Source organism: Gymnoscopelus microlampas, assembly GCF_963454915.1.
Source record: "Gymnoscopelus microlampas genome assembly, chromosome: 10".
NCBI lineage: Eukaryota > Metazoa > Chordata > Actinopteri > Myctophiformes > Myctophidae > Gymnoscopelus > Gymnoscopelus microlampas.
This window is the reverse complement of record NC_139947.1, coordinates 20654086-20677399: the sequence shown is the minus strand read 5'-3', so window position 1 is coordinate 20677399 and position 23314 is coordinate 20654086. Positions and strand designations below refer to the sequence as shown.

Sequence of the window (23314 nt, the reverse complement as noted above, 5' to 3'; positions counted from 1 at the left end):
GATTTGCACACATTTTTCCACGATTGTTGTTTTGTCACCTTTATCCAAAGTGCTTTGCATTCAACCTGCTCAAGTCTTGCTCAAGGACACTTCAACACTAAGGGGAGCCGCCCGGGGGAATCAGGGACCCCCTGAGCCACTGTTTTAGTATAACCCATTCAATCCGGGACCGCATCTGTCATCATTTTATACTTTGGCTATTCAAAAATAGCAGATATGCAAGCTCATAGCGCAGGCACCGAGTGCCGCGCTACGAGCTTGTAGATTTATTTTTTAAATGTCTGCAAATCTTTGAATATATATATTTTAAAGCAAACTTTTGTAACTCAAATATTTGCTTCTGGGGGTCCCTTGAGATGGGGGTCCGCGACCAAATGCATATAATTTTGGGGGTCCTTGACATGAAAAAGTTTGAGAACCACTGATATTATAGCAACATACGGTTTTCAGAAAACTGTCAGGATTTAGAAGACATCTGTAGACGCGTTCCCGGGTTTGAATGGCATAAACTAAGCATTGCAGCAGGCATACAAACGTAAAGAGGCATGAACAGATCCGTCCTTGCAGGCATATGAACGACTAGCTATTCTTCTCGGCCACGCCACAACAAATGCGGCGTCCAGCAGCCTCCAGGAGGAGAGAGGGGTAATACGGCACATCAAAGCCAGCTGTATTGCACAAGACAATGGCCAGTGAAGGGGAAAAACCCCTTGAAGGGGAGAAGAACATATGAAATTAAAAGTTCCCCCCCCTTGTCCTAATAGGCTCAGTACAGATAGCAGAATGGAGCGCTGGAAAGTGGCAAGTTAAATGAACTGTGTCCAAAGCCCATCTCTGGAGTGGGAAAGCAAGTGGAGAAAAAAAAGGGGAGCGCGAGCCGAGTCATCACCATTAGGCTCCAGCTCATATCCACACCAGTAACAGCGTGATTTATGGGGCCCTGTATCCACTGGCTGCAAACTCCAAATGAGCAACACACGGAAAAAAGAGATGGAGAAAGGGAATAGAGAGAGAGAGAGAGAGAGAGAGAGAGAGAGAGAGAGAGAAAGAGAGAGGGGGGGAGGGCATTTCTGCTCTCCGTCTCCACAACCGGCGAGCGTTGCGCTTTTTTTTTGCTTCAGGGCCGAGGGAGAGTTTGAACAATAATATCTTTAGCTCTTACATGTAACAAATAGCTGTCCGCTCTCCCCCCCACCAACCCCCCCCCCCCCCCCCATGTGTTTTTTGCACTTTTCTTTTGCCTTTTCGGGGAAGTTCTGGCTCTCTGTGGAAGGAAGTTGTTTTTATTTTTGCTGCATTCAGAGCTGTCATATTAGCATTGGGGGGGTTTGGCTTGGTACACCCACCACAGGCAGCGCGCACATCAACATAGGGCTACCGCACGCAATCACAAACACATACAGTACACTAGGCCCGTTCCCTCACACACAGTGAATGCGAAAAGCATTATTTTTTTTTTCTTTTGTTGGTGGTGGGAGGGGGGGTTGGAGGTTGGGATGGGGGGGGGGGGGGGGTCACGGTTAGGTAGGAATAAATGAGGTGAACATGTGTCTCGGGAGGTGTGCGAATGTCAGCCCCCTGCTAAATTGCAACCGTCGCTTGTTTTCCAGCGGAGGTAATGGCATCGTTTTCCCGCTGATTTTGAGTCATTGTGGGGGTAAAAAAAAGCAAAAAATCGAATTGTTATCTCGCAGCCGGCTGGCTGGCAGCCTTCTCTTTCTCTCTCTCCACCTCGGGGGCACCTCACACACCGATTGCATTGTTTGCCCCCGGAAAGGTTTGCGTGTTGTTGTTGTCGTTGCAGAGATTGTGTTGTCTAAGCCATTAAGACCTGGAACGCATCTGTGTCACTTTTTGATTTGAGCTTAAAAGCATTATTTTACACTTTGGGCTATTCAAAAATAGCAGATCTACAAGCTCGTAGCGCGGCACCGAGTGCCGCGCTACGAGCTTGTAGATCTGCTATTTTTGAGAAATCTTGAAAATGTGTGCAAATCTTTGAATAGATGTTTTTTAAAGCGAACATTTGTAACTCAAATCTTTGCTTCTGGGGGTCCCTGGAACAAAATATTTTGAGATGGGGGTCCGCGGCCAAATACGTATCATGTTGGGGTCCTTGACGTGAAAAAGATTGAGAACCACTGATAGTAACATACGTTTTTTTCAAAAAAACAGTTAGGATTTAGAAGACATTTTGTAGAATCGGCCTCAGGTCTTAATGGGCTAATTTCCCCTCTGCTGTACATCCATAATCACTGAAATGTTGTTGTTTGTATTCCCCCCTTTCTCTCTCTCTCCCACTCTCTCTCTCTCTCTCTCTCTCTCCTTTTGTTGTTTTGTTCGCCACCTCATCAGCAGTTTCGTCCACGTCTCCGACGGAGCAGACGGCACCACAGCACTGCAGCCTGTCTGTGTACGGATGCTGCTCCGACAACCAGACGGCCGCCCTGGGCGTGGGACAGGCCGGCTGCCCCAGTAAGTGGCTGATGATGACCGGTTTTGGTGGAAGATTCTTTTAAACAGCAAAAGTAGCAGATCTACAAGCTCGCGGCTTGCAGATCTGCTACTTTTGATGCTTGTGTGTGACACTGTAGTTTTGAATGATCAAGTAAGGAATATGGATGTAACAGTTGGCCAAATGGTCAAGGCTCCAAAGAATCGACAAAGTCCCAAGGATGTAGATTTTTTCATATCGTATTTACCTCCAAAACTAATAAATGCAGGATTTTTACAGTCAAGGTCTGAGGCAAAAATAAAGAAATAAATGCTGGCCAAAAATACACGTTCAAAAACAGAAAGTAAGAAATAAACACTTGATAACTAAACTAAGAAAAGAACAACAAACCAAGAAATAAAGATACTGTAACAGGCAATGCCTCTTTCCTGGAGGCCCTGGCAGCTCCCCCCTGGTATCTACTGTAATAGCTTCAAGCAAACCGAGCATTTTCCACTCTGAGCATTTTCCACTCAACATTTCCAGCCTCCCTTATTCTGCATACCCAGGTGAGACCAACCCACAATGATTAGTAATTGGCATCATCAACTCCAACCAGGCTAACCATGGCCCATGAGTTAGACTTCACAATTACAGATTCCTGAACAAACTCGAAATGCATTTCAGGGTATCAAATAAATCACAAAACAATTACCATAAAATATGGTAAAAAAAACAACACAGATAAGATAGGTAGAACATATAGCCTACACTGGCTGCTGAACAGACACACCTCCAAGCCAGCTTGATGACAGACAATTAATGGAAGCAGCTGTGCAGTTTGTCCTTAGTGTCTATAGGGCACGGGTTGCCCCGTGACAATGGAGATAAGAGGTTTCCGACAGCAACGATATATATATATCTGCTAATTGGCCATCATCTGTTGATGGTGATGTAATGATATCGAGCTGAGAGGAGGAACGTGCATAAAGCTCGTATAGCGTCAAATAAATATTGAAGGTATAGAAGTGAAGACTTATACTATATATATATATATATATATATATATATATATATATGTAAATCACCGTGCTTTACTCTTTCTCCCTCTATCTTTCTTGTGTACCCATTGAGACCTGAAGCCGATTCTACATGTCTCCTAAATCTCAACAGTTTTCTCAAAAACGTATGTTTCTATATCAGTGGTGTTCAATCTTTTTCATGTCAAGGACCACCAAAATTATATGTATTTGGCCGCAGACCCCCATCAAAATATCTTGTTCCAGGGACCCCCAGAAGCAAAGATTTGAGTTAAAAATGTTCGCTTTAAAAATATATATATTGAAAGATTTGCACACATTTTCGCGATTTTTCAAAAATAGCAGATCTACAAGCTCATAGCGCGGCACTCGGTGCCGCGCTATGAGCTTGTATATCTGCTATTTTTGAATAGCCCAATGTGTAAAATAATGCTTTTTAGCTAAAATCTAAAGATGACATAGTTCCAGGTCTCAATGGGTTAAACGGTGCCATAACACTGTAAAATACATCTTCAACAGTAGGTGAAAATGAAGATCCAAGTTGAATGCGACAAAGCTTCATTCTACGGCAGATTCACTGTTGGAATGGTTTTTTTTATATAATAGGCCAGAAAATAATGATTTATTATTCATTACTATCTAGCCCTTAGCTGTCATGTACGTGGAAACGTTACATTGGCGCCGAGGCAGTGGGAGATAAACAGACTCATAGCCATAGGAGAGGGTTTGTTTTGTGTCTTGTTCCTTTTGTTTGGATACTGCTGTAATCTATTTAGTTTGATTATTTTGTATTTTATAGCCAAGTTTCAATGAAAAGGAAAAAAAACCTTGAAGTCGTATTGTAGCGAGGTTCTCGCTATAGGCTCCGCAGCAAGGCCACTCGCACACGCACGCACGCACGCACACGCACACACACACACGCACACACACACGCACACACACACACACACACACACACACACATACACACACATTTGTATTACTATACTTGTGAGTATATCAGAAATCAATTTTACAAACACAGACACACCAGTATTTTTTTTATTAACCCATTAAGACCTGGAACTCATCGTGTAATTTTAGAATTCCTTGGCTATTAGAAAATAGCAGATCTACAAGCTCGTAGCGCGGCACCAAGTGCCGCGCTACGAGCTTGTAGATCTGCTATTTTTTTTTAATTGTGAAAATTCTGCGAGTCTTTTAATATATATATATCTTTTTTGTTAAAATTCATAACACAAATTTCTGCTTCTGGGAGTCCCTGGAACGAAAAAACAAGATTGAAATTACATATCATTTTGGGGGTCCTTGACATGAAAAAGTTTGAAAACCACTGATATAGCAACATAGTTTTTTTCAAAGAACTGTTAAGATTTAGAAGACATTTTGTAGAATCTGCCTCAGGTCAGAAGCAGCCTAGGTGCCCGGACCGCTACGCCGCCAGCTGTCCGGGCCGACACACCGGCATTATTGAACATAAAAGTGTAAACATAAAATGGCAGAGCGCTGTTGCCCCGGTTTAATTAAAACCCTATCTTACCCTAACCAATAATCAGTGGCTTGTCTGCTACCAATAACTTAACTACACAAAGCGCTGAGGGGACGCCTTCCACACGCACTGCCGGGTTGCAGTGGTGGAAGGCAATACGATACCGCAATATAACATTAAAGACAGTGGTGGAAAGTAACTAAGTACATTTACTTGAGTACAATTTTGAGGTATTTGTACTTTACTTGAGTATGTCCAATTTCCAGCACTTTTACTTCTACGCCACAACATCTCGGAGGCCAATATTGTAGTCACTTGTTACTTTGCGGATATGAATTATTATATCATAAAACATGCATTAACCACGTCAGCCCTATTTTATATCTAGGCTATTTGAAAATAGCAGATCTACAAGCTCACAACGCGTCGCGTCGCGACGCGTTGTGAGCTTGTAGATCTGCTATTTTCAAACATTAGTACTTTTACTTTTGGTACTTTAAGTATATTTTGATGCCAATACTTTTGTACTTTTACTCAAGTACAACATTTTGAACACAGGCCTTTTACTTGTAACAGAGTATTTCTAGATTGTGGTATTGCTACTTTTACTTAAGTAAAATATCTGAGTACTTCTTCCACCACTGGTTAAAGACCTGTATTCAGTATTTTACTTGAGGAAAAGTGCAAAAGCACTGGCATCAAAATAACGTTGTCGTCAGGCAGAAACCACTCATCTCCATATTCAAAATGATTTAGTTTTTTTCGTAAATGAACGCCCTACATCCTGAAAAGCAAAGTTTTGCACATATATGCGTTTTCCACCTCACAGAGACAGTATACTTACCGTATAGTAAACATACTAAAAAATGTTTAAGTGTCTCAAACAATTTATAAATTAGCAGATCTACCATGTGCTTGAGGTTTGGCTCCAGCCGCCCAGCAAGACAAAGCGCTGTTTAACGTTAAGCTGTACACTGCAGGGTGTCCAGGGGTTAATTACATTATTAAAGCAACAAAACGGAGACCAGATTTCTTTTTGCAGAGTCAGACGATTGGAGGACACATTATAATTCAAGCAAGGGGTTTTGAATCATGCACTATAAAGGGTTTGCGTTTATACAGGGCCTTTATCCAAAGTGCTTAACAACGTGCATGACACATTCACCCATTCACGGAGGAAGCCGTGCAAAGTACCAACCAGTGTTCAGTGTCTTGCTCAAGGACACTTTGACACTAACCCAGGGGGAGCTAGTGGGGATCGAACCGGGAACCTTCTGTTCTCTTCTCCAAGCGGCCAATCTACCTCCTGTACAGGGGTGAAAGTGTCTTGAAGTTCTTGCCGGAACTATACCCCAACCTCCATCTCCTCATATTTTTTCCCCCTCATTCATGCATCCCTGAACATCAATTTGTTAATGCCTGGTATGGTGTAGAAATTACAAGCACACGATATCATGCATATGGTTTATTTAATTAAAATTGTGTGTACTGTGTAGAGTACCACAGAATAATGTCTTAATGTTGACACACAACTTCAATATCTATATGAAACATCTAACTCAACAGTTACTTTGTTACTATAACAAAATAGTTACGGATTGCTAATCTTAACACAAAACTTCAGTATCAATATCAACTACTTTTGTTTGAAACTAAATGGAAATTACAACTAAACAACATAGATTAAGAACATAAGACAAAATGTCTCCTGCAATGTGCACATTAAAATGGAAGATCTTCTGAAGATTAAAGCAAATCAAATTAAATACAAAATAAGCACAGATTCAACATCTTTTTGTGCGCATGGGGTAGAGAGAAGTGATGTGGAAAATGAGAAGACTTAGTTTACGGTCATGCTTATCCTGTGCCAATGCTGCACTGTATCCAACTGCTGTAGATTGTCCTGTCTTAACCCATTAAGACCGGGAACGCATCTGTGTCATTTTTTGATTTGAGCTAAAAAGCATTATTTTACACTTTGGCTATTCAAAAATAGCAGATCTACAAGCTCATAGCGCGGCACCGAGTGCCGCGCTAATTAATATATTTATATTCTTTTAAAGCGAACATTTTAACTCAAATCTTTGCTTCTGGGGGTCCCTGGAACAAAATATTTTGAGATGGCCAAATACATATAATTTTGGGGGTCCTTGAGATGAAACATTTTGAGAACCACTCATATAGAAACATATGTTTTTCAGAAAACTAGGATTTAGAAGACATTTTGTTGAATTGGCTTCAGGCCTTAAACTTAAAACAGTGTAGTAGTATTTGACATGTGTGTGTGTGTGTGTGTGTGTGTGTGTGTGTGTGTGTGTGTGTGTGTGTGTGTGTGTGTGTGTGTGTGTGTGTGTGTGTGTGTGTGTGTGTGTGTGTGTGTCTCCCCACCTCCAGGCACGTGTCAGTGTAACAGCTACGGAGCCTACGCGGGGACGTGCGACCCCACCAGCGGTCAGTGCTCCTGTAAGCCCGGCGTCGGGGGTCAGAAGTGTGACCGTTGCGAGCCGGGCTTCTGGAACTTCCGCGGCATCGTAACGGAGAACATGAGCGGCTGCACGCGTAAGACACATACCGTTGTTTCATCAGCGTATATAAGCTGTCTGCTGTCTGTGGCACAGTGTTCATTATGTCCTGTCAAAGCATTACATTCCATCAGTGGTGGAAAGTAACTAAGTACATTTACTTAAGTACAATTTTGAGGTATTTGTACTTTACTTGAGTATTTCCAATTTCTTATACTTTTACTTCTACTCCACTACATCTCAGAGGCAAATATTGTACTTTTACTCCACTACAATTACTTGAAAACTTTAGTTACTAGTTACTTTTCAGATATAAACTATGATATAATGAAACCTACAGTAACCACTTTAGCCCTATTTTATACATAGGCTATTTGAAAATAGCAGATCTACAAGCTCACAACGCGTCGCATCGCGCTTGTAGATCGGCTATTTTCAAATATTTAGTCATTTTACTTTTGGTACTTTAAGTACATTTTGATGCCAATACTTTTGTACTTTTATTCAAGTAAATTTTGAATTCTGGACTTTTGCTTGTAACGGAGTATTTTTATATTGCAGTATTGGTACTTTTACTTAAGTAAAGAATTTGAGTACTTTTTCCACCACTGCATTCCATTTACACTCAACATGTCACACGTTTTGGCCCAGGCTCTCATCTAGAGCCACTGAGGAAAAACTGCAACTACCTTAGCAGTTTCTCTCCGCCGTCGCTAATTCCTAAGCTTCCAGTTCCTTGACCAGCGTGTTTACAAGCAGCCAGTAATACGGTAGTGCAGTGGTGCGAGGTCAGACCTAGCAATGTGTGTGTGTCACTACGGTACAACGTTTATTATGAAGGTCTACTCGGGCACGTTGTGAAGGATGAAACACTCCTATAACTAATATAGTCGTTGTACATCGTTGAACTTTTTGTGTTTTTTTGTAAATTAACACATTACCTGCCAATTTTTTTTTTCAATTTTCAATTTATCCACACAGAACCAGAGATATAGCCATCCAAAGATTTCTAGCTCCATTCACTCCTTGGTTAACTTATTGCTTTAAAATCCTGTATCCTGTGTTTTTTGTTTTTAACATTGGCAGTTGGGGTCGGGAAGTAAAAAAAAAAAAGACCTCTGGCAGGGAATGTGTTAACGAAAAAACACAACTTGATCACACCACAGCGTCACGCCAAAGCATCAAAAGTAGCAGACGCGGGCTTGTAGATCTGCTACTATTGGCATTTTTGAGTTTGAATCCTCAAAAGTTACAGTTTTGGACGTATAATGAGGTTTCCACCTGAAAGAGACGACATATATTGCCATGTAGGAGTCTCAGGCTTATACTATATATCTCACAATTTCTACAAACGCCACCATTTTATATTGGCGAAAGCGGTACAAACGCCACCCTGAAAGCGCCGGGCCAATCCGCAAAGCCTGACGGGGTCAGGTTGGCCAATCAGGGAAGCCAAGTGGCCACACCCCTCCCAAACACACAGAGATATTCCGACGCGTTCATTGACCATCGTCTTATACTTTGGCTATTCAAAAATAGCAGATATACAAGCTCATAGCGCGGCACCGAGTGCCGCGCTATGAGCTTGTAGATCTGCTATTTTTTTTTGCAGAGCCGAGGACAGACGCATTCAGATATTCACGTTTTTTTTTTTCTTTTCTTTTTTTAACCCATTGATACCTGGAACGCATCTGTGTCACTTTAGATGTCTTTGGCTATTCAAAAATAGCAGATATACAAGCTCATAGCGCGGCACCGAGTGCCGCGCTATGAGCTTGTAGATCTGCTATTTTTGAAAAATCGTGAAAATTATTTTTTTATATTTTTTTCCGAAAAATTGTTAGGATTTAGATTGTTTCAGACGCGGCCTCAGGTCTTAATGGGTTAAAGTTCCCGGAGGTCACTCAGCCGTACTGCTTGACCTCCTGAACATACAGTACATACGGCCTGTGATCCCCCGAGCGTTTCCAGCCCACAGTCGGAGCCCGGGGGGGGGGGGGGGGGCGGGGTGCCTCGACCCCCGCCTCCTCCGCGGCCATACGCGGGGCGAGGTTTAGTCTCCTATAAACCGACGAGCAAACGAAAAGACGCTCACACACACACACACACACACAGACTGGGAACACTGTGTGCTTATAGTCCTCCCCCCGGGGAGGTTATTTTCTTCTCCACCTCCACCTCCACCTGCCGTATATCCTCTGCTCCCTCCTGCTCCCCTGGAGGCGCCGACTGGCCTCGCTCTGAACCGCAGCCTAACCCCTCATCCTGACAGGGGGATGTGCATCAAAGGAAGGTCGTGACGAGGCTTTAGGTTTAGGCCCGCCGTGCCGTGCCACTCAAGACTCCTAATATAGGCTACACACACCCGCCATGTGTGTATTACCATGCACTACTGTGCACTTAGGTGATTGTGCATGTGTGTGGGTGTAAGTCAGGGGTTTTCAACCAGTGGTACGGGGACCACCAGTGGTCCTTGAGGGGGTTCCAGGGGGTCCCCAGCCAAATTAATAGTTAGGAACCAAATTGACCCTTACATGTCAGTAACTCTGAGAGTGTACAAATGGAACCAAATGGACCCTAACGGGTCCATTTGGTTCCATTTGTACACTCTCAGAGTTAAATGAACGCTGATAATGATGATAAAGTGTAGATTGGGACCCCCAATAGACCTAAATGGTTGGGTCCCTGGCATATTTTTTCAAATAGGGGTCCGTGGGCTAGTATGTGTCAATTTGGGGGTCCTTGACGCGAAAAAGGTTGAAAACCACTGGTGTAAGTGACTGAACTGTCAAATTTCAGTTGAGAGTGTCTGAGTTAAATTAACACTCGGGATTTTACTCTGTCTGTGTGTGTGTGTGTGTGTGTGTGTGTGTGTGTGTGTGTGTGTGTGTGTGTGTGTGTGTGTGTGTGTGTGTGTGTGTGTGTGTGTGTGTGTGTGTGTGTGTGTCTGCCTGCGAGCCCGCACATTTTGTCTGCGTCCGCCCGAGACATAATTCACCCTAGAAGACATTTACCCTTCTCTCCATCACTCTTAATGTCACATATACACACACACTTCCCCCAACCCGTCTCCCATTTTTTATGTTGACCTTGATGTCTATCTATTTCATTGTCTATGTCTCTCTCTCCCATCTCTCCTACGCCCCTCCTCCCTTCCCATCTATCTGTGTGTCTGTGTGTCTGTGCGTCTGTGGGTCTATCTCTCCATGCAGCGTGTAACTGTGACGCATCAGGTTCGGTGCGTGACGACTGTGAGCAGATGTCTGGCCTGTGCTCCTGCAAGACGGGGGTGAAGGGCATGAAGTGCAACGTGTGTCCCGATGGCAGCAAGATGGGAACCAACGGCTGTGACCAAGGTAGGAGAGGAGAGGGTAGGAGGGGAGGGGAGGCGAGGAGAGGGGAAAGCAGGGGAGGCGAGAGGGGACGAGAAGAGAGATGAGGAGACAAGGGGGGACACAAGAGGAGAGGAGGAGGAGGAGGAGTGCAGACAGGAGGGTGAGGCATGCCGCCTGCTGCTAGCTGTCTGTCTTCTGTGATCACCATGTGTTGCTTTTCCTTCGTTCTGACCCCGTCATTGCTGAATACATTTATAACATCATAAACGAACAACGAAAACCAAAAGAAAAGTATAGATACTCTTGATACTGTAGTGTACATACTTTTCAGTACACACAAGTGTCTTGAAAAGTAACAGTTTTGGACATAATTATTATTATGAGGTTTCCCCCCCAATATGCTCCACAGTTATTCAACGTCTCGTCTCCCCCAACACACACACATAGAGGGGGTAGCGTGTTGTACGGCAGTACGGTGGGTAAAGTATCTGCTGCGCTGCATAAACAGGCTGTTTTTTTTCTTCACCATGCATATAAATTGGGTCTAAATAATTGATCGGGCGTAATAACCTGACCACGGCCCCTCCCCCCCCGATGAGCGCAGCGCGCCGCCGCAAACAAACGGCCCGTTGAAAGAAAGGTTACGGCTTAGCCGCCGAGGTGGCCTGTCGCTCTTTCATTAAGGCGTACCGCCGGGTATGGACTGGAAGTAAAGTGCCTAATGAAGCCAATAGACTGTAGGGGGGGGGGGCACACAGGCAGCGGGGCGGACAGCAAGGTGGCCAAGTCACACCCGGTAGCTGATAGCGGTATACGGTCTGTCTGGGCCTGACATGATAGCGGGGAGCGATGATGGGTGGGGTGGATCCGGAGTCTCCTGTGATGTCGGAGCAAACAACAAAGAGAACCAGGCTGCTTCTCAGAGCCAGCTTGGTAGGGGTGGTGGGTGGGGAAGGGAGGGGGTGGTTGAAGAAAAGTACCAATACCACAATATAAAAACACTCTGTTTCAAATAAGTAAAACGCCCTGGATTCAAGGTCTTTTTTACTCGAGTGAAAGTACAAAAGCATTGCCATTAAAATGTCCTTGCAGTACCCAAGTAAAAAGTGCTAAAAATGTTCAAAATGTGTCAACACTTTTTGTTTTAAATATAGCAGATCTACAAGCTCACAATTCGTTGCGATGCATCGCACCGTGAGCTTGCAGATCGGCTGTTTTCGAACAGTCAAGAGTATAAAACAGGACTTAAGTGGTTAATGTATACTTTTGCTATAATGATCAAATCTGCACAGTAACTTGTAACTAAAGCTGTCAGATACGTCAGATAAGTAAAAGTACCTCAAAAGTATTAGTGCTTTAGTAAATGTACTTTCAGCCCCCCCACCACCCCCGTCATCGCTGCTTCAACGCTTCACACACACACACACACACACACACACACACACACACACACACACACACACACACACACACACACACACACACACACACACACACGCACACACAAATTGATACTTTTTTTCCCCTCTTTTTTTACTGCAACAGAGTAATCGATCTTTTGCTGCATTCTGCATAATGAATACTTTGACATGAAACCTGCAATGGAGTTTGCGTTGCATGTTAATGAGCTGTGGATGTTAATTAACCTGGGAGAACGTGTTCTTAACTCCCTCCTCAGGTCCGGAGGCGCCGACGTCATGTGACGAGCTGGAGTGTCGGTACGGAGCGTCCTGCACGGAGGAGAACGGCCAGGCCCACTGCGAGTGTCCCTCGCCCGACTGTGACGAGAAGAACAAGACCAAGGTATGTCACTCATTCACCCGGTACCATGGTATGTGCTGTATGTCGTTAATGTGGTTAACCCATTAAGACCTGAAGCCGATTCTACAAATGTCTTCTAAATCCCAACCGTTTTCTGAAAAACGTATGTTTCTATATCAGTGGTGCTCAAACTTTTTCATGTCAAGGACGCCCAAAATGATATGCATTTGACCGCCGACTCCCATCTCAAAATATGTTGTTCCAGGGACCCCCCAGAAGCAAAGATTTAAAAATGTTCGCTTTAAAATAATATATATATATATTCAAAGATGTGCACACATTTTCACGATTTAAAAAAAATAGCAGATCTACAAGCTTGTAGCGCGGCACTCGGTGCCGCGCTACGAGCTTGTATATCTGCTATTTTTGAATAGCCCAAAGTGTAAAATAATGCTAATGTTAAAGAGTGTATAAAACCAAATAACAGAAAACATTTAGAAGATGCTAAGTATTCGGCCTTTCCATTTGGCTAATGATTGACATGTTTATGATAGCACTGTAACAGCAAAATACAGATATGAAGCCTAAAAAGATAAAGAATGAAAAGCTGGAGCCACAAGATACCCTGCCTTCTTCCAGTTCTACTGGTTGGGGGGGGGGGGGGTACTGTGGTTTCCATGGAGATGGTGGATAGGAATGTCAACAACAATAACCTGTCACTTAATTTTGAAGTGACACCATTGGACAGACACAGGAGGCCACTGATATGAGGCAGCAGTGTTTACCCTGTGTAGCCAGCCTCCAGGCACCCTTACAGTAATATGCTCAGTGGTGGAAAAAAGCATTGGTTCTCAAACTAGTTCATGTCAAGGACCCCCAAATTGATACGTGTTTGGCCGCGGACCCCTCCCCCATCTGAAAATGCTTTGTGCCAGGGACCCCCGGAAGAGAAGATTTGTGTTAAAAAATGTAAAATGATTCACACACACAAAATATCAGATGTACAAGCTTGCAGTGTGTCACGAACGTGAGCTTGTATATCTGCTATTTTTTTAAATGGCCAAAGTACAAAATAATAATAATAATACACTTTATTTGTATAGCACCTTTTATGACATGAAATGTAGCTCAAAGTGCTTTACGGAGCAAGAATACAAGTACAGTTACAACTAATTTAACAATAAAGCAAAAAAAGAAAAGCAAAAGCATAAAACAACATTAAAATAATAGCAAGGGGCAGTGAATCAGGCAATACAGTGAGGAGGACATGGATAACAACACCGAGATTTAAAAATCAACCAAAATCAGCTAAAAGCAAGACTGAAGAAGTAGGTCTTGAGCTGTGCTTTAAAGCTATCGACAGAGGCTGCCTGTCTTAGGTGTAATTGGAGTTTATTCCACGCTGTCGGTCCAAAGAAGCACAATGCTGCTTCACCGTGTTTTTTTTATGTCATTGTAGGCACCTCGAGCAGGTCAGCACAAAGTGGTTAATGATTAATAATTGTAGTCCAATAAACGTGATCTTCCACCACTGCTTATGCTACTGATTCCATGCAAAGCATCATGGGAAATCATCTCTAACCCTTATGTCATGTGAACCGTGAGATTCATGTGAATCTCATGTGAACCGTTACGTCTCTATTAGCAATGGCCGCTCTGCAAACACAGCGAGCGCGGTGTAAAAAGTCAAATGCTCGGGGTGGGTGGGTGTCTGTCTTGTGGTGATATTTTGTCTGCCGATGGGGAGGATTACATGTTTTTCCCCCTCCTCTCTCTCCATCTCTGTCGCGGTGGAGCAGGTGTGCGGCTCGGATGGGGTGACCTACGCCGACCAGTGCCAGCTGAGGACCATCGCCTGCAGGCAGGACAAGGACATCACTGTGGATAGCTTGGGCCAGTGTCCAGGTGAGGCCCGGCGAAGCCGTCATACATCACACACACACACACACACACACACACACACACGGGATGTCGTGCTCCGCTTGAAAGATAATGAGTAGTGCTGCAGGCCTTCCAATCAACACAATCTCCCTGTTTCTCTAAGACTGTTGTTTTTCTCTCTGCCTTCAGTCTCTTTGGCCCATCTGTCTTTTAGCTCTTTTGACGACAAAGGGTCACCCAGAGCCTTCCATAACGTTGCTGTCGGGCAGAAAAGAGAGTTTTGGACATGTGAGGTTTCCACCCGACAGAGACCATAACCTGAAACTTTACAGAACCCATGAAGTTCTGGAATGTTCTATGTTTTGTTTTCACAATGCATTGTGAGCGGCTATTTTTGCTACTTTGGGAAAAAATCTCTAAATTGAAGTATAAGTTGGGTCAGTATTACCTCCTGAGCAGAGTCCAAATGAGGTTCTGAGAAGCGCATAGAAACAAACATCCAGAACCCGTGCAATACACGTTTCACGGAACGGCATGGTTTGCTTTGTTCTATCCTGTCTATCTACAGTACAGCAGTGGTTCTCAAATTGTGGGTCGGAACCCACAGAGGGGTCCCCACCTGATTTTGGGGGGTTCCCCAGATGACAGTAAAGTGCCAATTCATTTTTTTTTTTATTTTTTTTTACAAAGACCATTACTGCATCAAAAGTAATCACTAAACTATACTACAGTATAGAAACTGGTCAAACATTGAACAAATGATCAAATAACATACTGTAAGAGGCACAAATTGTGAAAATAGCTGATCTACAAGCTCACAACGCCTCGCAACGCGCCCCGTGTTGTGAGCTTGTAGATCTGCTATTTCTACAATATGTATCCGTGGAACCGAGTCAAACTAAAAGTAATGCCTCAACTCTTACAATTCCAAGTGCTTTTCAGGGTGGGGGGTTCAAATATGATTATTTTGGGGGGGTCACCAGTTCAAACATGATTCTTTTCGGGGGTCGCGGCCTGAAAAGGTTAAGAACCGCTGATCTACAGTATGAGCACCAGTAACATCCTGTTGTTTCTGCTATGACAGAGAGCATACTATACACAAACACATACAGTAATAGTGCTATGAGACAGAGAGCATACTATACACACACACACATACAGTGATAGTGGCAGCAGTAGTTACTTGTATACATGCCTGATTTGGTTATTCCATGGATAAAAGGTGTGTGGGGGGGACACAGGGCCGAGCACACGACATTGAAATCCCAAGGTCCCTGTTCTGGGAGCGAACATTCAGCGAAAATAGCTAATCTACAAGCTCACATAGCCTAAGAGATTTGGTTTAGAGGGGCCAAGTATAGAGCCCTGAGGGACTCCAGTCAACAAATGATATCGTTGCTATCGGACAGAAACCTCTTATCTCCATATTCTAACTTTTAGTGTTTTTTTTGTAAATTAACGCCCTACTTGATCAAACTGCTGCGTCACACAAAAGAATCAAAAGTAGCAGATCCGTTGTAGCTCTGCTAGTTCTGCTATATTTGAATGTGAATCCTGAAAAGTAACAGTTTTGGACATATGAGGTTTCCACCCAACAGAGACGATATAGTGTAGGTCAGGGGTCTTCAACGTTTTCAGGCCAAGGACCCCCTAGCTGAGAGAGAGATGAAGCAGGGACCCCCTACTCCAGATTGTATAAAATTGTGTTTCAGATTAAAGTTTTTTTTTCACTTAGTCTTCTATTTTTTCCCTCTACACCTATAGCCTCTTTGCCAAAAATAGCCGATCTACAAGCTCTCAACGCCTCGCAGCGCGAGGCGTTGAGAGCTTGTAGATCTGCTATTTTTGGCTAATGTTCCCCTCAGAAAAGGAATTTTAGGGTTCAAGTGGTTAATGTGAAAAAAACGAAATCCTATCAAACAAAGATTTGGCTGACCCCCTATAGTAGCTTTGAGGACCCCCTAGGGGTCCCGGACCCCCTGTTGAAGAACCCTGGTATAGGTCAATGGACGGGTCACGTATAGCGTCACGTGAATTAAGTCCCGTTTAGATGTTTACAGCAGAGCGTCTCACACTGACTTCCAACGCCTCCCATTTTGCTCGCTGTTTTTGTTGTCAGAGTCTGCGCGGTCGGGGGCTATTTTTGAACGAGCGAACTCCAAGCTCGTACAATCGAGCACACAGAATCGCTTATGTCGGTTTTGCCTGCGGGAGCAGCAGGTGTCAGGATTGAGCGAGAGCGACGCCCCCCCCCCCCCCGCACGAGGGGAAAGGGAACGGTGTCAGACAGCGAGAGAGTAATTTAGGGAGAGAGGAGCGCAGGCTGACAGATGCTCCCCTGTAGATACAGACCTGTGCCGTTTTGACTGGAGCCATGAGCCTCACACAATCCCCCCAACATTCATGGTGACACTTTTTCCTGTTTGATTTCTGGGCCCACTGTGGGGATTAGGTTCTCTTGCAACAAAGGCATCAATCCCTTGATTTGGGGGGTGGGGGGGGGGGGATAGAAACCCTGGCCCCCCTGACACCTGGGCCTGGTAATACTGACATAAACTGACACATTACAACATCAGGGGAGCACCGATTAAGACTTTTTCATGACCGAGTACGAGTGGTTTCTTTTTTCGCATTAAAAAAAAAAATGCAACATCCGAAACTCATACTACTCAATCGTTATGTATGGCATAGCAGTTGTTTAACAACTAGCTGAAAGGCCAATTACAGTGCACGCCTCCTTCTGGGTTATGGGATCTAAACAACACGCCACGTCCCTCCTGGTTATAGGATTGATGTTGCTTATAAAACACACAGACATCCCTTCGGATTGTGGGAACGACGTCACTTATAAACACAGCTCTTTGCAAGTTGTTTTTTTGCTGGATACAAGAGGCAAAATGTTACAAGTACACCTTTAAAATACTCCCTAATCATTATGTCTTAACATTTTGGAAGCAAAGAACTGGATGAAAGTGTGTGTATATGGTTCTTGCCATCGATGAGTATAAGATGCATAATATTTTAGAACTGGTATATCTCTGGCATATTCTAGGGCAGGGGTCTTCAACGGGGGGGTCCAGGACCCCTAGGGGGTCCTCAGAGTTACTACAGGGGGTCTGCCAAATCTTTGTGTGATAGGATTTATTTTTTTTACCTTAACCACTTGAACTCTAGCATCCCTTTTTCTAAGGAGAACTTTAGCCAAAAATAGCCGCTCTACAAGCTCACAACGCCTCGCGCTCGGCTATTTTTGGCAAAGAGGTATAAGTGTAGAGGGAATAAAGAGCAGACCAAGTACACAAAAAAAATGTTTAATCTGAAACACAATTTTATACAATATAGAGGGGGTCCCTGCTTCATCTCTCTCTCAGCTAGGGGGGTCCTTGGCCTGAAAAGGTTGAAGACCCCTGTTCTAGGGGCCACCGTCTAGGTCGGACTAGGCCCTCTCTGAATCATTCAGTGTTTTGGGTCCCCTCACAGCGGGCCCTCTGGTGGGGCAGGTATACTTCACTTTAGAAACGGTACAAGCAATTTTCTTTTTCCCCCCGTCAGTTCCAAACGCCTCGGGGCGGAGTGCAGTAACAGGTGCTCAGAAGATTGCCAAAGCCAATGGCTTTCATGTACACCGTGGAGGCGTGCAGTTTGGCTTGGTAGCCGCGGCGTTATTGCAGGGCTGAAGAGACACCATGGGGGGTTGGGCACATTGCGAGGGGGGGTGTGGGGGGGTGGGGGGTTGTTGGAGGACAGGCGGGTGGCAGTGCCAGCTGGGTAGTGTTGGCCGCAAACCAGCACCAGGTGCCTCGAATTTTTTCGGTTTTGGAATAATGCTCGCTCTCTATTTTGTCGGTTAGCACTAGCGATATCCCAACCAACCTGTGTGCTGGGTATAGAACTGGGGGGGGCCGTGAGGATGAGGATATTCATTGCAAGGGGCCCCCAAATAATTGGCAAAATGTAATGATAATATAACATTCATATTATTTCTCTCCCATAAAATAAGAATAAAATATATTGAGTTGTTTTTGAAAAATCATGAAAATGTGTGCAAATCTTTGAATATATATATTTTTAAAGCTTACATTTGCAACTCAAATCTTGGCTTCCGGGGGTCCCTGGAACGAAATATTTTGAGATGGGGGTCCGTGGCCAAATACATCATTTTGCTCTCCTTGACATGAAAAAGTTTGAGCACCACTGACATAGAAACATGAAACGTTTTTAAAAAAAAAAACTGTTTAGAAGACATTTGTAGAATTGGAACCTCAGGCCTTAATGGGTTAATATATAATCTTTAAATGAATGTACTTTAATGTATCTAAAACTACGTTAGTTCCATTGATCCAAGCCGGAACACGATCGATTGATTGATTGATCATTAAAATAAACGTGCTCTGAAAATGGCCCCCACGCACGGCCCCCACCCATCTGACCACTTAACACGGTAGCCATTCGGCTGCCGTGTTAACCCACTGATACCTGGAACGCATCTGTGTCACTTTAGATGTCTTTGGCTATTCAAAAATAGCAGATCTACCAACTCATAGCGCGGCACCGAGTGCCGCGCTATGAGCTTGTAGATCTGCTATTTTTGAAAAATCTTGAAAACATTGTTTTTTAGATTTTTTTCCAAAAACTGTTAGGATTTAGATTTTTTTTAAAGAATCGCCTCAGGTCTTAATGGGTTAAGTGGTCGGATGGGTGGGGATTCAAGTGGGCCCTTATCCAGAAAAGGTTGAGAATCGCCTGCTTTATAGCAGGCAGGAATCCGTGGGATGAATTCCTGAGTCTAGCCGTCAGCGTCGGTCTACCTGCTCTGCGACACTTGACCTCCCCCGGAGTGTGTTTTGTCAGACCGTGTGTGTGCGCCAGAGGCGTGGCTTTTTAGAAAATTGTCCCCGCATGTTCATTTCAGGAGCTTTTGGGTGCCAAAAGACCAAAACAAATCTGAACGAGGGGATATATAGACGAGGCTTTGATACGGCCCAGAACATCTGGTGATTACAAATTCGGTGCCGTGGGTTCGCGAGCGAAAATGAGAAGTTTGCTCTGTTGCCTGGCAATAGAGACGTAGGGTAGGATGTAAGCCTGTACCTGGCACACGGCAGGAAGGACTCCTCCTCTCTACCCAACCCCCTTGAGCAGTGGTGGAAAGTAACGAAGTACATTTACTCTGCAAGTACTGTGCAAGTACAAGTTTGAGGTAATTTTACTTAACTTGAGTATTTAAAACATTTTTTTTATACTTTATCCTCCTACTCTATAACATCTCAGGACCAAATATTGTACTTTTTTACTCCAAACGTTAGTTATAAGTTACTTTGTAGATTTAGATAATTATTGCAAAAACATTCATCAACCTATTAAGATGTATTTTGTACTTCTATTTGAAAATAGCCAATTCACAAGCTCACAACTGTAGTACTTTCACTCAAGTAAAACCTGAATACAGGACTTTAACTTGTAACAGGCCTGGTATTTCTACGCGTGCTAATCCTACTTTTTACTTAACCCATTTAGACCTGGAACGCATCTGTGTCACTTTAGAATTCTTTAGCTATTCAAAAATAGCAGATCTACAAGCTCATAGCGCGGCACCGAGTGCCGCGCTATGAGCTTGTAGATCTGCTATTTTTGAAAAATCGTGAAAAAATATTTTTTACATTATTTTTTAAAAACTGTTAGGATTTAGATTTTTTTTAAGAATCGCCTAGGGTTAAGTACAAAATCCGAGTACTTCTTCCACCATGCACTGCCAACACTCACCAGCCCTCCTCCGACAGCCAACAAGGATCTTTTAATTTCTTTCCCCGGATGCGGCCTCGCTGAGGGGATCCGCTCGACTCGCCCGCTCGCCGCTCGGGGGGTTACCGTAGATCACAAGCTCATTTCACGTGTGACTGGGTGCGAATTAGCATTTTGCTGCTTGCCTCCCTCCCGCTCCCCCTCAGCACCACGCCTCAGCCGTCCCCGCTGTTTACATGCGGCGCTTACAGCCGCGCAGGGTTCAATGCCACGGCATGCTAATGCTGCAGACACAAACAACATTTCATGCTAAAACTGAAAAATAAAGAGTAACTCGGATGAAGGCCGCCCCTCGCTGAAGTTTCACACTTTTGTGGATTAACCCATTAAGACCTGAGGTTCCGATTCTACAAAATGTCTTCTAAATCCCAACAGTATTCTGAAAAACATATGTTTCTATATCAGTGGTGCTCAATCTTTTTCATGTCAAGGACCCCCAAAATGATATGTATTTGGCCGTGGACCCCCATCTCAAAATATTTTGTTCCAGGGACCCCCAGAAGCAAAGAATAGAGTTAAAAATGTTCTCTTTAAACAATATATATTCAAAGATTTGCACACATTTTTCACGATTTTTCAAAAATAGCAGATCTACAAGCTCGTAGCGCGGCACTCGGTGCCGCGCTACGAGCTTGTAGATCTGCTATTTTTGAATAGCCAAAGTGTGAAATAATGGCCTTTAGCTCAAATCTAAAAATGACACAGATGCGTTCCCGGTCTTAATGGGTTAAGAATATCCATTTTTAATGAGACTGTCATGCCCTTTTGCCTTTTTAGTGTCAAAATATAATAAAACATTTATGCGTTATTTATTTATTTATCTATTTGATCTTCAGAGTTTAGAAAAAAATATATATATTTGGTTCAGTATGAAATATTCATGATTATATTCATGAAAATGTAGTTTGGATGAGGATAAGAGACCTACTATGCGGCCAAAACATGAACAAATTATTGATCTTTCTCCTGCCCGTCCGTAAAAGTGTAACAGCAAAAAAAAAAGCCTCCTCTCCTGAAAATCGTCCCCGACATTTGGCAAGTGGTACCGGCCTGTCCCATATGGCGTCATCACCTGTAGGTTTGTGTGGCAAATTGGCAGCAAGTGGCACCATATGGCCATATGGCCAGATAGCTCTCTCTCTCTCTCTCTCTCTCTCTCTCTCGCATACACCTCCTCCTCATCACCACCATTCCTCTGTCATCATCCTCCTTCTCTATTCCGCTCTCACCGGATCCTTCACTGCCATCTCTTCTATACTAGCGTCAGCTCGGTTCTAACACCCCCCCCCCCGCTTCCACACACACCCCCGCCCCCGTCTTCTGTTCTTCACCCTTTCGTCTTTGTTTTTCTTTTTTTTTCTCTCTTTCGCTTTGGTTTTGTTTGGTCTTGTTCCCACACCCTTCCGATTTCACCACCTGCCTTTCCCCTCTCTGGTCTCGTAATGGTATTATTGTACAGTTTTTGAGGTACATTTACTTTCACTGAGTAAAAAAAAGGGGGAAATATCACCCCAATACAATTATTTGACAGCTTTAGTTTCTAGTTACTTTGCAGGTTAGGATTATTAATACAAAACATATATTAATGTTGTCACTTTTAGATTTGAGCTAAAAAGCATTATTTTACACTTTGGGCTATTCAAAAATAGCAGATATACAAGCTCATTGCGCGGCACCGAGTGCCACGCTACGAGCTTGTAGATCTGCTATTTTTGAAAAATTGTGAAAATGTGTGCAAATCTTTGAATATATATATTTTTCAAAGTGAAAATTTTTAACTCAAATCTTTGCTTCTGGGGGGGTCCCTGGAACAAAATATTTTGATGGGGGTCCACGGCCAAATACATATAATTTTGGGGGTCCTTGACATGAGAAAGTTTGAGCACCACTGATATAGAAACATACGTTTTTCAGAAAACTGTTGAGATTTAGGAGACATGTAGAATCGGCTTCAGGTCTCAATGGGTTAACCACTGTTATACTTTGGATATTCGATATATATATATGATGTACAAGCTCATAATGTGCCGCAAAATGCGACCCGTTTGCTATTCGGAACCAAAATCTGACAATTTGGTAGCACTTGTACATTTGTACCGTAAAGTATAATCTGATGCCAATACTTTTGTACTTTTACTCGAGTAACATTTTTAAACACAGGCCTTTTACTTCCGCCACTACTCCTCCTCCTACACGCTGAGCGCGCAGCCCGCCGCCGCAGAACAATCTTAATAGCCACCTTTCAGAGATAACTGCACCTCGCCCTGACAAGCCCCGATGAACAAAGCCGGCGCCGCTCTATACCGCCCGCTCTCTGTACTTCTCTGGAGTGCTGTCAGAAAATAGCAGATCTACAAGCTCGCTGCGTGTCGCAGTGCGACGCGCAGCGAGCTTGTAGATCGGCTATTTTTCTATTGCGCGACGCCGGCCGCACGACAAAGTATAAATCGGTCCGACGGACAAAAAAGGAAGCAAATGGACTGTTAACCCGTTAAGACCTGGAACTGTGTCATTTTTAGATTTGAGCTAAAAAGCATTATTTTACAGTTTTTGGGCTATTCAAAAATAGCAGATCTACAAGCTCATAGCGCGGCACCGAGTGCCGCGCTACGAGCTTGTAGATCTGCTATTTTTGAAAAATCGTGAAAATGTGTGCAAATCTTTGAATATATATATTTTTAATGCGAACATTTTTAACTCAAATCTTTGCTTCTGGGGGTCCCTGGAACAAGATATTTTGATGGGGGTCCGTGGCCAAATACATATAATTGTGGGGGTCCTTGACATGAAAAAGATTGAGCACCACTGATATAGAAACATAGGTTTTTCAGAAAACTGTTGGGAGACATGTAGAATCGGCTTCAGGTCTCAATGGGTTAAACCTAGTAATGCTGAGGGTTAGCCTGCCCTCCCCTCGTCCAAACACACACACACACACACACACACACACACACACGCGCACACACACACACACACACACACACACACACACACACACACACACACACGCACACAGTTGAGCAGGGCTGCTGAACGCTACGCTGCGCACC

At 43.7% G+C, this 23314-nt stretch overlaps 1 protein-coding gene across 1 annotated transcript in view; it reads left to right on the top strand.

The window, feature by feature from the left end:
• The window catches only part of agrn (agrin), a 376705-nt gene that overhangs the window by 233725 nt on the left and 119666 nt on the right, over positions 1 to 23314 (top strand). Inside the window, 5 exon segments of the mRNA XM_084069276.1 lie at positions 2356 to 2475; positions 7358 to 7522; positions 10698 to 10841; positions 12499 to 12623; positions 14381 to 14486. Of these exon segments, the coding sequence (XP_083925402.1) occupies positions 2356 to 2475; positions 7358 to 7522; positions 10698 to 10841; positions 12499 to 12623; positions 14381 to 14486 (660 nt within the window).